General features: G+C 37.9%; 1 protein-coding gene across 1 annotated transcript; it reads left to right on the top strand.

Annotated features, from left to right (window-relative positions):
* The first annotated feature begins 833 nt into the window (after positions 1 to 833).
* Positions 834 to 7,526, top strand: LOC140169415 (solute carrier family 23 member 1-like). Its single transcript, XM_072192673.1, has 7 exons — positions 834 to 1,000; positions 1,873 to 1,964; positions 3,299 to 3,552; positions 4,578 to 4,707; positions 5,197 to 5,346; positions 6,676 to 6,771; positions 7,318 to 7,526. The coding sequence occupies exons 1-7, from the start codon at positions 834 to 836 to the stop codon at positions 7,524 to 7,526; spliced, it is 1,098 nt and encodes a 365-aa protein (XP_072048774.1).
* Positions 7,527 to 14,277: the final 6,751 nt, after the last annotated feature.

Raw genomic sequence — 14,277 nt, 5'->3', positions numbered from 1 at the left:
ACATAGTTAATTCTACCACAGCAGAGCGTGCAAATTACACAGAGGTGTGGCAAGTTAGGATACGGGAGGTACGTATCAGTATAAATCTTGGCAAAATATCTACTAATATATCGATACAAAAGTGGATGTTTACCTCATGTCCGAATGTCCAAATCATTTCGTTAAAAAAAATTTAGTTAAGTCAAAAACTTCAATTTGGTAACCACTCTCTGGCTAGTAAGGTTTGACGATTGATTCGAATTCTATGGACCATTTAGAAAAAAAATAGCCACCATGTCCCTCGCGAAAATCCCGGCATTTTTCGCTAGAGGCCAAAATCCAAAATGGCCGCCGCCACCATTTTGAAAATTTAAGTTTTGAACCAGAGCACCTATAATCATGCACAAAGACACTTTTTTGGATACGTCGAGTACAAGGATTCCGATTCTGACATTAGTTTGACATTACAGCATCATTTTCACCCAGAAATCCAAGATGGTGGCCAGCACCATCTTGAAAAATTTAGTTTTGAACCAGAGGACCTAAAATCGTGTACAAAGACACTTTTTTGGATAAGTCGACCACAAGGATTTCAAATTTGACATAGAAGTCGAATCAATCGTCAAACCTTACTAGCCAGAGAGTGGTCACCAAATTTAAGTTTTTGGCTTAACTAATTACTTTATTGCACAAAATACTTCACAGACCTACATTATTTGTTGTTGTTGTTTTTTATTATCTAATCTATGTTTTTAAATAATTATTCTAGTTATAACCCGAAATTAACTTTTCTGGCAGCTTTGGTGTAAAACGTATTTTTCTAAATCCTTATTCTTTAGGTCCAAGGTGCAATAATGGTGGCACCTTTATTGCAAGTAGTGGTTGGTTTCACTGGAATTATGGGATTTCTTCTCAAGTTTATAGGACCTATAACCATAGCACCGTGTGTGGCACTTATAGGGATTAGTTTTATTGGTTCAGCAGCTTCCAGAGCTGGATTACACTGGGGGATATCAGTATTGTAAGTAATAAAGAAAAAAAGAAAATGAAAATTGAAAACCCCAAACCACACAATAACAACAACACTAACAACAAAAAATAAATAAATAAAAATAAATTATTCCATTTCTTAAAGACACTAAAACTTATTGTTTGGGTATTTTGACTGTTTCATGTTTTCATTTCCTTTTTGTTTCAGAACAATTTTCTTTATTTTTATTTTTTCCCAAGTCCTAAAGAATGTAAAGATTCCCGTATTTGGATGGAGAAGAGGAAAATGCACGGTCACAAGAGGAGTTCCATTTTTCAAAATGTTTCCGGTAAAATTATAATGCCTATACAGTTTTCTCTATATACATGTATCAGCACTAATTCCAGGGGTATGACGTTGAATACATATATATATATTGTAGATCGACATGCAATTGAGAGCCACCAATTGGTATTTGCGATTATGTTGCCTTAATATGGACTTACTGATTCCGTATTGGGATCATCGTAAAATCCATCCATGATATATGATAAGTATGCATATTGCAACACCGGTGATGCGGTTATAGAGCGATGTAAAACATAATTATGTGTAAGAGCTGGTTGTTTACGATGCTTTTGATTTTTCTGAAACGAATGACAGCAGCGATAAACTGCGTGCTCGGCCTTGTTCTGGGTGCCTTTGGGCACCTTCATGTGTGTAAAACAAATAATTTATATTTTGGATGTGTTGTTTAAAAGTTGACTTCCAATTAGTCACCATTAGAGACGTCGTCGTAGTCGTGACTTTTTAAAGCTAATTACTAAAAACCTGAATCGTGGGACTCTATTTCAGATCATCCTGAGTGTACTGCTAACTTGGTTGATTGCGCACATTTTCACAATAACGGACGTATTTCCCAGTGCCGAATCCCAGAATTACGGCTATAGAGCTAGAACAGATCTCAATCCGGAAGTCGTCAACAATGCACAGTGGTTCCGTATTCCATACCCTGGTAAGAATGACACATTCTAATGGTTGGAATGCCATACAACTTTTGTCAAGATCTTCATTAACTGTTTTAGCAAACTGTCATTACCATAGACCAGAATCATAAAGATAATTTATACAAATGGGTATATAAAATAGAAGACATCTAAGTCTTGCTAGAAGATACTCAAGTATTATCGATCAACCGAAGCTATTATTACTCCCACTCATGTCACAATATTTATATGACCTTTGTAACTTGCTTTGCCTCCCTAATGGTCCGTTCATACTACGCCGAAATTGCTTTGCGATGCGGTGCGTTGCCGATATATCGTTTACTTTTTGCATCAACTCAACGCAACTCATCGCATTTCCAAGTTAAAATGTATTTAACTTAATTGCGATACCACAATGCAGTATTCTGCGGTGCGATGCAGTGCGGCATCGCATCGCAATTGCGGCGTAGTATGAACGGACCTTTAAACACTTACATGAGGCAACTACAACAAAGCGCAGTTCAAATAGTTCCAAAAGTTACTTCTGTTAGTTGAAGACTTATACCTGCTTCAAATATTTGCATTTGTTTCCAACGTGATCGAAACTGTCCTCATATCGTCTCTCCACACATCTTGGGGAAAATTAACGTGCATTTTCAATCGGATCACAAACCTCACCATATAATAGCACGAAACCACCCATGCTTAGTGTTAAAACCGACATTACAATAACTTGTCGATCAATAAATTTACGTAACATCTATCGCATCAGGAAATTGCAACGATACCTATTATGTCACAGTGTCACCTTACCATTTGCGCACTTGTGTTGTTACAACTGGATTACGTTAACTCTCTGTTTATTAACATAAATTCATCTGACATTAACAGACTTCAACACCTGCAGATCCATGCCGAACAAATAACCGTACGTCTTAGCACTTCTCTTCTTTTCTTTAACCTCCTCACACACGCTGTTGCAAAATTTCGATCATATGAAGACTCTGCAAGTGTGCATGTTCCCTGTACTAATAAAACTGCTGGTGACAGAGCATTTTCATATTCTGGATCTGGAACAGCTTCCTCTTGATGTTGATCATGATGATAGATCCATCAGTCAACACAAGCGTACAAGCATTGACGTCACTACCAATTCTGAGGTAAACCAAAGTACACTCAAGAACTAGTTATAGAAAGGGGTAGGTATAATTTCAGTGCATCTGAAAAGGTTTTATCCAGTATAAGAGCTTTCTTGAACGATTTTGATCTGTGAAATTAATTTTGAAAATACCTGAAGAGAGGAGAATGTGGCAATCCATCCATTTTGAGGACGACATATTTTATTATTTCCTTTCTCTTGTAGGCCAATGGGGTGTACCAGTGGTGACTTTGGCAGGAGTTTTTGTGATGTTTTCAGCAGTGGTTGCGTCTGTTCTGGATTCATTGGGAGATTACTATGAGATTGCTCGACTAGTTGGTGCACCCCCTCCACCACCTCATGCTGTTAATCGTGGCATTGCATTTGATGGCATTGGATGTGTACTAGCTGGAGTTTGGGGTGCTGCGAATGGTAATACGTCATTTAGCACAAACGCTGGTTTAGTCGGCATAACCAAGGCAAGATGTGATATCTTAATTGAATACCGGAGTGGAAGAAGGGCCCAACTCCAAGTGTTTGCACAAATGAGTTAGACCCAGCATTTTATTGCCAGCAGACTGTTCTTCCTTGTGTGTGAAAGATGAGCCAAAATCCACTTCCTAAATAGTCTTCCACGTACACTTAATCATGGTTTTCATGGAAGAAAGGCCCAACTCCATGGAGTTGGGCCCTTCTTCCACAAATATTGGGTCAAAGAGGAATTTTGTTCATTCATGAAATTTGCTTTTCACTACAATAAACTTTCTTGCTAACATATTACATGCTTCTACTTGTGCAATTAATGGATAATCTCCACATTTCTGTAGCTATTTATAACACATCTGCTTACGGAACTGGCACTTGCAGTGGAAGAAAGGCCCAACTCCAGCTCGTATTAAGACCTGTACTGTTGCCATGAAAACATCGTATATGATTTCGAATGTATGTAATACTGTATATTCATGTATTAAAGGTCCCCTGAAGATGAAAACATCCTGTCTATAAAACTTTCCAAATATTAAGTTTTTTCTTAATATCTCAAAAACAGTTTTGATGGAGTTGGGCCCTTCTTCCACTCAGGTATTCAATTGTATTTGGGGTGTCTAACAGTTGTAGTGTATGGTGATTTAAATATAATTATCGATTCTCAAACGCTACAAAGTGGGAACCTTTGTTCATGACAATAATGACAGATGTCTATTTGATAGAAAAAAATGTAAACTTCAACTAAAATAGATCCAACCTAATAAATATAGCTTATGGTATTTTGCAAGGGTCAATTTTAGAACCTTTGCAATTAATATTGAGCCTAACACGATTAGGTCGGTAATCAATGCACCCAACTTCAGCTAACAAAAATGACATACGACATATTTTGTCTCCAGCCCATCCAGTGGTAGGCTACCCGTATTGTTCTGATCGCTGATTGTTGGTTCAGTGGTCCCTGGAAAGTGAGAGCATGGGACGCTAGCTTAATTGCCTTTGTTGTAATTACTTCCTTCAGGTTGGTAGCATATTTGTGATTCAAATCTGTGCGGTCATCATGATCATTGTCGGAATGTTAGGCAAATTCACCGCCTTCATCTCAACTATTCCCTTGCCCATTGTTGGAGGAGTGATTTGCGTGTTGTTGGGTAAGTCATGACATTTAGTCCAGTATAAATGAAAGAGCAACACGGCTGTTCAGACTGTTTTAATAGGTTTATATCACCGATATTAGGTCAACAAATTTCCATAAAAATAAACACAGAAGAAATCTGAAAAAAGTATAGCCAATGTTGAAGCCAAGATGGCTTATTATCGTATTAAAATCAGTGTTTCTATCTTGCTTTATCGATCCAAGAAGAACCTAAGTGTAAATGAAATATCTACGCAATGTTTTTGCATGGAGGATGGAGCCGCTCATGATCATTTGTCTGGATTTGACAGTTACGGATCGGATCTGTTACGATTTGCTTTACATATCAATCTACATAAAAACATTTCAGTAGTTAAGGGATCCACATGATTCTTATAATATCACAAAGCGAATGAATAAGTCCAACAAACAAACGAATAAACGAATTAGTATTCAAAACAAAATTAGTAAACACTAGGATTTTAATTATTATATTATTTAACAGGACTGATTGTGGCAGCAGGACTGTCCAATCTACAGTATGTGGATTTGAACTCATCACGTAATTTGCTCATCATTGGGTTCTCTTTATTCATGGGAATGCTGTTACCTCTATGGGTTGATACGGATGAAAACGATAAACTGATAGAAACAGGTGAGCTCTACAAAAAAAATTTTATTCAAGAAGTTACAGCTTGCTTCCAATCTTGTTTCAGCGCATGTTGTGTTTATCGATCTGATCATTGGGCTAGAAATTTCAAGAAATTAATGACACTCAAATATTTGGCATTCCAAGGCTAAAAACAAATTTGGCAATTCCCTGTTCTCAAAAAGTGGTAATATTTCATCTGAATATTTGGGAATATTATTAGACTTCATCTCAACACGGAAAGCCCAATTCAACAAAAGTTGTTCTTCCTTGGGGCCGTGCATAAACAAAAATACATACACAAAATAACAAACAATTACAAAAGCTTATTATCTAGACTTACACATATTACAAACTCAAAATTGTTAATTGTCAAGCCAAAATGATACTTATGGTTACATATTTACCATGCTTACAGGCATGGCTTTATATGATTTTAAAGATTATTTTTGAAAGTATACAATGTTGGAGAGTTCATTCAATATCCTGTAGATTTTACATTATGTACTCTGTGGGAATCATGTTCTTTTCATGATCAGTGAAGTCATTTGTGCATTCTAATGCTTATTACCTGTCTGAATATTGGATATCCGTTTGAACGCAGATACGATGTAACGTTAGTCCGCAAAATATTCGAATGCCTTCAAAATGGTGGCAAAATGGTTTAATTGATTTCTGCAGGGTATCAGGAAAATGGTTACGGAAGAAAGGTTGCACGGAAGCGGTGCTTGAACGAATCAAAGATAGCAGACGTCTTGCAAGTTTGGGAAATTCGGAAAATTCAATTGCAATAATAAGGTCATTTGAGTACTATAAAAGGACATAATTATAAACACGTAATGGATATACAAGAAACCGGTTTTAGTGTGATTCAAGGTCATCCGGTGCCTGATGTGGTGGGTAGCTACTTAGCCCCAGGTAACCATTCATTCTTCTGAGTCCCTAGCCATTGACGGACCCTTGCCTTCCGGTACTTTCTTCCACTCGACATACCCATGAATCATTCCCCTCCATAAGTTTTCTGATACCTTGCAGAAACCAGTAAAACCATTTGGTGACCAAGGCATCTGGATATTTTGTGGACTAAAGTTTTTTCTGTTCAGCTATTTGAAACTTTGAAATATGCGCATGATATCACTACAATAGACAACTTTTCACCGCATTAACTTAACCTAATCTTACTTATTTCATCTAGTACGTAATGTGTTACCGACCGCATATTGAATGAATGTTTAATTTACACTTTGGCGAATTCTTATTCTTTGAACGATATTGCAATGTTGCAATACTTAGATTATATACAAAACCTGTTATAATAATAATTATATCCTATAGGAATCACACATTTAGATCGGGTGATCAAAGTCGTGTTAACAACTGAAGCATTCATTGGAGGAGTGTTCGCCTTCATTCTGGATAATCTATTACCAGGTATATAAAGATATGCTGTGTAAAAATCTTTGTCCTTTATATTTCTCATAACACATGATTGAATTGATTAATCAATTACTTTTGATCAAAAAATAATGCTCCTTAGCAACAATCTTTATCAAAATGACAAACAAGAGAAGTGAAATTCAAACCGGGGAAGAAGTTCAACATTAACAAATCTTCATCCCATCTGATGGTTCTTTAGCTTCCATTTAAAAGCCGGCAATCTTCTCTGATTGTCAGAAGAGTTTATGTGCTTAGCGATGTACAATAGCATTGACCTCGAACCAGTTTCGGCGCCAAGGGGGAGGGGAGGGGATGCATCCCCCCAACTTGAGCTTTGCCCCTCGATTGCCTCCAAGTCAGAGCAAAAACTAATTCTAAAATCACACTTTTTGGCGAATGCCAAATTTGCCGATCCCCACTAGTTTGCCTCCACATTGCAATATGCCGGCCTCATTGCGCAATACCCAACTGCGAGTGAGAGACATACACATAGGATGGTGGTCTGCCTGCACCAAAAACGCATCTATTTTTTGTTTTCAGGAACACGCGAGGAACGAGGAATCATCGCATTTACCAAATACTACAACAAACAGACTACCGATACGGAAGGGTTCAGCTCTATTCATATATACGACTTTCCATTGGGTATGTCATTTATCAGGAAATGGAAGTGGACGAGATATATACCAGTTTGCCCAACATTTCTATATACAGGCCTTGTTGATGGTGACAATGACTCCGTTCTGTGAGAATTGATAAACCCATCTTGACTCAATTACTACCTTATATGTGAAATCAGTTAATTAAAGATTCGTGGTCCGATTTTTCATGTTCTGATTTCTATCTTTGACATGAGAAGCACAAACATGTATAACAATGCCCCATAGGGTATTATACACTTCCGATGTTGTTACCACAAATCAGATACTTTGCACAAATCACTACGTATTTATTTTACACATTTAAATATCTTGGGGTAATGAGAAAAATATGTGAGAACACAAATTAGCACAAATTTGACAAGTAGTATTTTAGGCAATTTCTGATGAAACCATGTTTCTTATGAATTTGCTAGCCACTTAGAAAGTCAAACAGACAATTTTCCCATTTATATCCATTTATCTGGTTAATGACTCGATATTTAAATAGATTAAGATATCAGATTTATCAAGACATATTTGATAAGTTATAATTAATATAGGCAAATAATCATTTTCAAAAATATATAATCGGTTGTTATGAGCTTTCCTCTGATACCAAAATCTCAGTATCCATGAAAAAAAATCGGAGAGGAGGCTGTCGATCAGGTCACAGAAATTTAAAGTCTTAAATGTGATAGTAAAGTAAAAGCTTAGTGTAAAAAGTATCTATTGGGCGTTTGTATAGAAAAGGGTTTCCTCGTAATCATGGAATCATAAAGTTATTTTTTTTAAATGAACTTGTACCTAAAGCCACTCACGGCATCTTTCGGCAAGAAAAACGATTGCCCATGCCCATTATCGCGGTACACAAATAAACGGTTACCGCCCATCCCTAATACATTAGAAGCCCACGTAATTGCGTGTAAAGTCGACCGAAATGGCCCTTTTTACATTCTTCCTAGAATAAAAAAATAATAAAGAAATCGTAACAATTTAGCTTAATTATAATATTTAAAGTGTTTACTTTACATTTTTTAATGAATCGTCCCGGGGACAATAAAATTGAAATGTATTTCATTCGAGCAAAATACACCATGTTAGGTGGTCTATTGTTTAATCTTTGTCTACTTCACACCCAATTTTGCGTAATTGGGTGTAATATTGCGGTAATTGGGCGTATTGTTTCATTTGAGGCTTTCGCGTAAACGTACGGTCGTGGCTGACGTGGGTGCATTATTTTCTACATTGGGCGGAAAAAGTTGACGTTCTGGTGTATTATCAGAGTCGGACGCACATGTCATGATTGTCATCATCTGATGTCATGGTGTTTACGCTTTAAAACGTTATGATGACCTTTATATAACCCGACATTTTAATGTTATTAAAACGTTTTTACCTAAACCAAAAGCCAAAATATAACTTATTTAAAACGTTTTTAAAACGTTTTTGTGTTTGCTGGGATGTTATCTATGGTTAGCTTGGTCCGTTCTTTCAAAGTTGAATCGTCCTCCAGTCGCTTCCTGATAATCTTTAATGAGTCGCTGACCGGGAAGTTGGTAAATAGGGATACCACATCATGAGACATGAACTCCTCTCCTTCCTCAATAAGAATCTCCGCTAGACCCTCCGAAAGGTCTTTAGAATTGATCACGTGGTGTTGGGTTTGGCCGACCAACGGGCCTAAAATACGAGCAAGTTCTTTTGATGTCTCGTACATAGAGCCACAATAATCTACAATGGCTCTCAACGGGGTACCAGGTTTATGTATTTTGGGTGTACAAAACATACGAGGCGTGTTCTCTGCAGTGGGATATAATGTCCAATACTCGCTAACCGTGATCTTTTCCTCCTTTTTCCATTTCTTTAACATACCAAGGAGCTTGTCCTTATATTTGGATGTTGGATCAGATTTCAGTTTTTGATACGTTTTTTCATCATTTAGCATGTTGTTAACTTTCTCTTCATAAGTATCTTTGTCTAAAACCTCTGTGGATTTGCCTTTGTCCGCTGGTAAGATCATGATATTTTCATCTTTCTTAAGATCTTGCAAGGCCCGTTTTTCATCTTTAGACAAATTGGATTTGGTGATATTCGAAGATTTAATCGCACCAACCATTTCCGCACGTAAATGGGAAGCATCGCTCACGTTCAAACCAGCGCAAGCTTCCTCAGTGGCAACAATATAGCAATACATCGCTGTTGTTTTCCGGCGCGACTGCATAATTCAGTCCTTTGCGAGCAGAGTGGTTTCAGGGGCGGATAAATCTCGCTTAGACTTATTAATAACCCATTTTTTGAGCTGTGTACCACTAAGATCAATTTCACTACTATTGGTGGTACTCACATGATCACGTAATAGGGATTTCTTCGGTTGTTTTTGTCCTTTTTCCTGCAACCATTCCAGCTTCCGGGTATGCCGACATTTTGTTTTTGTGAATTCGCTCTCGCGAGAATTCGCGATATGATCGTCAATTTGGCGTCTCACATTGTCAGGGAAACGGGACTGTATTTCTAGATCAGACTGACTGGATTCTTTCTCTAAAGCATCGATTTTATTGCTAATAACCCGAATACGCTCCCGAACAAGCTCTTTTTGTGCTTTATTAACAATCTCACGAGCCTTGTTGGTATTAATAGGGCATTTTAAGCGAAGACTGGGTGGCGTGATGTTTAAATCGCGGCAACGTAGTGTAAAAACACGGTGGTTCCGATGCCGGGCTAATTTCCTCTCGCAAGTTTCGTACTTCCTTACTTCCAAAAATTGTGGCAACTACTTCCTTCCGCATATTTATGATCAGCTGCTAACAGCGCCACCTACGTCTGCTACCAAGAAGCAACAGACGAGAAAGGTCAAAGCTGATCATTCAATTTGAGAAAGTGCAGTGATACTGCACGAAACGTCATTGAGGTATGTCAACATCACCTTTTATTGGATTTGTTTACGAACATTTTATATAATTGTATTTGGACAATCCTGATGAATCTATTTGCGGGTGCTCTAAAAATGGTTTCGTTTTTGCGATGTGTTAGGACTGGGGAATTTCAATATTGCAATAATACGGTTGCACCATAAAGGTCACAATGACATTGAAGTAAAGCGCAGTGATAGTGTGCCTACCCGTGTGCCTAGACGTTGATCCACAAGCCTCAGCACACTTTAGAGGTTGTCACTGACCACTACGGCCCCATATCATTCCATAAACCACTAAACAACAAATTAGGGACTTTGCTGCTTCAAGGGCGCACACCCTAGACATACCACAAATGACCTTCGCAACCAGGATCAGCCCACGAGTTTCGTATGGGTTACAAGTAAAGTACGCACAAATGTTTTGATGTGATTTAAGGTCATGCGGTGCCTTATGGGCCGAGCTTATGAGGTGCCATGATTCTTATTTCTTCTGCGTCTCCCAGCATGCCCAGACAACTCATACATCCGTGAATCATTTTCCCAACGCCATCTCCCTGATACGTTGCAGAATGCAATTAAACCATTTGGTGATCATTGAGGCACCTAGACATTTTGTAGACTATTAAAAACGGTTGTTTGATGGTATGTAGAATTGTTTTAATTTTTAAGTTGAACACTAAAATCTTGTTTGCATCTCTACAAGGGGTAGACACTTGTTTAATGGTATTCTTCCGCCATTGTAAGCACCGGAATACGCGCACGATGTCACCACCGTAGACACATACTAACCCACTGGTTGCCCTAATCTTAATTGTTTCATGCAAGGAACATTGCCATAGGCGTAGATCCCGGGGGATGGGGGGGGGGGGATAAATCCCCCCAATATTTTGCCAGGGGGATGGTCCATACAATCATCCCCCCAATGCTAACGCCTGTATATGGATTTCAGGCAAAATTAACCTCATATTTGTGCATTTTACCCCCAAAAGTGCCAATTTTCCGCGCTTCGCGCGAATTTATTCCACTTTTGCACCATATTTCATCAGTTTAGCTTGAATATGGCAAAAATTTTCATTAGTACCATAAACTTAATATGTCGCCAAAAAGTGCTGGACTCACAATACCTCAAGAAATGTTTTCAAACCCCATCCCCCCAATGTCAAAAAGAAATCTACGCAACTGAACATTGCTATCTAGTACGTAATGTAAATTTGATAGGATGAATGGACCTTGGATGAATGTTCAACTTACAGTTTGCCGAATTCTTATTTTCCAAACGATGTTGCAATACTTTTGGCCCATGTGTGTATATTTTATTGACAGCTAGCATGGATTTCGTATAAAACAACATTATCTCATCAACGACAACACCGAATTGGATAAATAAAATTATTGGCAAGTTGACTAGTTAAGCTGGTCGGTTTTAATATCAATTGCAGCAACAAAGTCAACCGTGTTTAGTTGCACTATTTTTGAGACAGGCGAAATAGAAATCATTATTGGTTTGTGATCAAAGAAGTAGCACGCTTTTGGTTGTCATTAGTCGCCCATCGTTATTTCATGAGTCATCCTACACACGCTAATGTTACCTTATTGTGGAAAAAGTGTAATAAAACAAGAAATTAAGAAAATTGTATCAACAATGCTACATATACGCTTAATGTAATGTCACCCTAATAAAATAGTCTAAATGCTTGTATCATTCAATGTAAATATCTTCTAATACAATGAAATAGCCATTACTATTAAGGCAATTGTGAATGAGATACAGATCCTATGTTACTAGGTTCTTATCGAAGTTATGTATACAGATTTTGTCATGGTTACCAAGGTTGTTTATCAACACCCGTCAATACATGTCACCACAGGAAAGAAACATTAATTGTCGAGAAATATAGACATGTTTTGTGCCAACCTTTTTATGAGCAGGGTAAGAACCCGTACACACACTCGCTCCCGAACACCCAGATATATCTATCCGACCCCCAGATAACTACCACCCAACACATCAAACCACACACCCACAACACTCATCTACCATTACACCTACACCCATACACTATCCCCACCCTCCAAACCATTGCCATACATACAACAATATACCACAATATGTTCTATGTGGTGACTACGATTTTGACACTGCAAACACGGCCTTTACATTCTGACTCCCAACTATGATGTTGTGTATTAATAAAACCAATAATTATCCGTGTCCATTTCTGTTTCTTTTTAGTACTGATAGGAATGATTTAAGGGTATACGATGTATTGTTGGTCGAAGCAGCAGAAAAAAGTAGTTCACAGCATCTTGCGAATGGTAGTGAGCTTTTGGCAAAAACTGCATTAATCATTTCATAGCAAGTGTGTAGACAAATTAAAATATCACAGATTTACTTTTGTAGGTCCTGTGGTTCTTGAGTTATGTTGTTAAGAGGGCTGAAACAACAACACGTACATAAAACGTACATAATTCATTCACAACAATAAATTAAGCAAGTTTTCAAAGTATATAAATGATTTGTAGAATGAACTTTGCAAAACATCAAGGTGTTATTTTTCGGCTGCTGCGACCAACAATACCTCGTCTACCTTTAAATGGTTACGTTATTCAACGATTGGTATATATAATATAGTCATTATAAATTAAACGAATGCATCGGTGAAACCAGAAAATAATATTATTTGTTGATATCGGTTGCTATGTCCATTTGCGGATGACATGGTTAGCTATAATTGCTAATATTATCTTCAGCAATTTCTAGGTTTCAAAATTCTTTCATATTAATATCTTAGTGTTGTTCGACTAAGCTGAATTTATACTCGTTCGCTTTCGCAAAGTGGCGTATCGCACCCATCTCCAGTGTGCAAAACTATCGTCGTTATTGCACCCACTGAGCATGTGTGCCATTCGAATTTCTGCAAAAGCGATCGAGTATAAATTCAGCTAAGAAAGGTTGCTATGCAATTTTTGTTATTCGCTTGTAACCCGGGGGTGCACTTCTATATGAAATTGATACTGGTGTAAAGATGGGACTTTTAAAGTAAGGGGCTGGGGGAGAGAGAAACATGTCAAATACACAGGGACCTTATATGAACTTTTGGACGTAACATATGTTTATTGGTCGGGCATGGGGGGGGGGGAGAGAATATAATCAAAAACACACCCACATAAGCCTAAAGTTTGTCCTAGTTATAATTTCTTCAAATGGCTTTTTATTGAAAATAAGTTATAAAAGCAGTGCTGAATAGAAATGAAGAAAAAAATGTTGGTTTGGGTAACTTATCCAAGGTGAATTAAGTGATATTTGGGTCACAGCATGGAAATATGTGGCCTTTGCATGACAGTAATAGGGGGCCTGCACAGATCAACATACGCGTCATCTCCAATATTGAAGTGCACCCCCGGGAAATCGCCCACCTCTTACGACGACAGATCAGGTAGTAGAGTCAGTGGAGTTCCAGCAGTATTTGGATGTAAAATGAGTTTTAATTCTCTTTCATGCATTTCATTTACATCTTGTATAGCTTCTCGTGACACCCAACGGATATAATACGGTCGGGGATTCCTCTGGGTCTCTCCACGCCCAGACGTTTCATTCCCATTTCAGCTCGTGGGTGGTGTTTTTCTTGTTTTATACTAAAACTGGCCGCTTTTTATACATAGGTGTCATGAAAGCTGATGAATGATTATCAAACTTTGTTGCACATCTACTTCTCGCATTCAATGGTACCAGTCACAACAAATTAACATACTTGATTTTGACATCATTGAATCCATCTTTTAACCATCACTCAACACCAGGGGCTACACCCCCTGTCACAAGTTTGACGAGGGGGTGTAATACGGGGACACAGCCTCTATCACAAGTGGGATGAGGAGCTTGTAATACGGCGAGTTCACTCCCAAATCGGCTTGATGACAGTCCCCCTGGTTGAGAAGACTTGAACA

Source organism: Amphiura filiformis, chromosome 14 (assembly GCF_039555335.1).
Source record: "Amphiura filiformis chromosome 14, Afil_fr2py, whole genome shotgun sequence".
Classification (NCBI taxonomy): domain Eukaryota; kingdom Metazoa; phylum Echinodermata; class Ophiuroidea; order Amphilepidida; family Amphiuridae; genus Amphiura; species Amphiura filiformis.
This window is presented reverse-complemented; position numbering and strand designations above follow the sequence as displayed.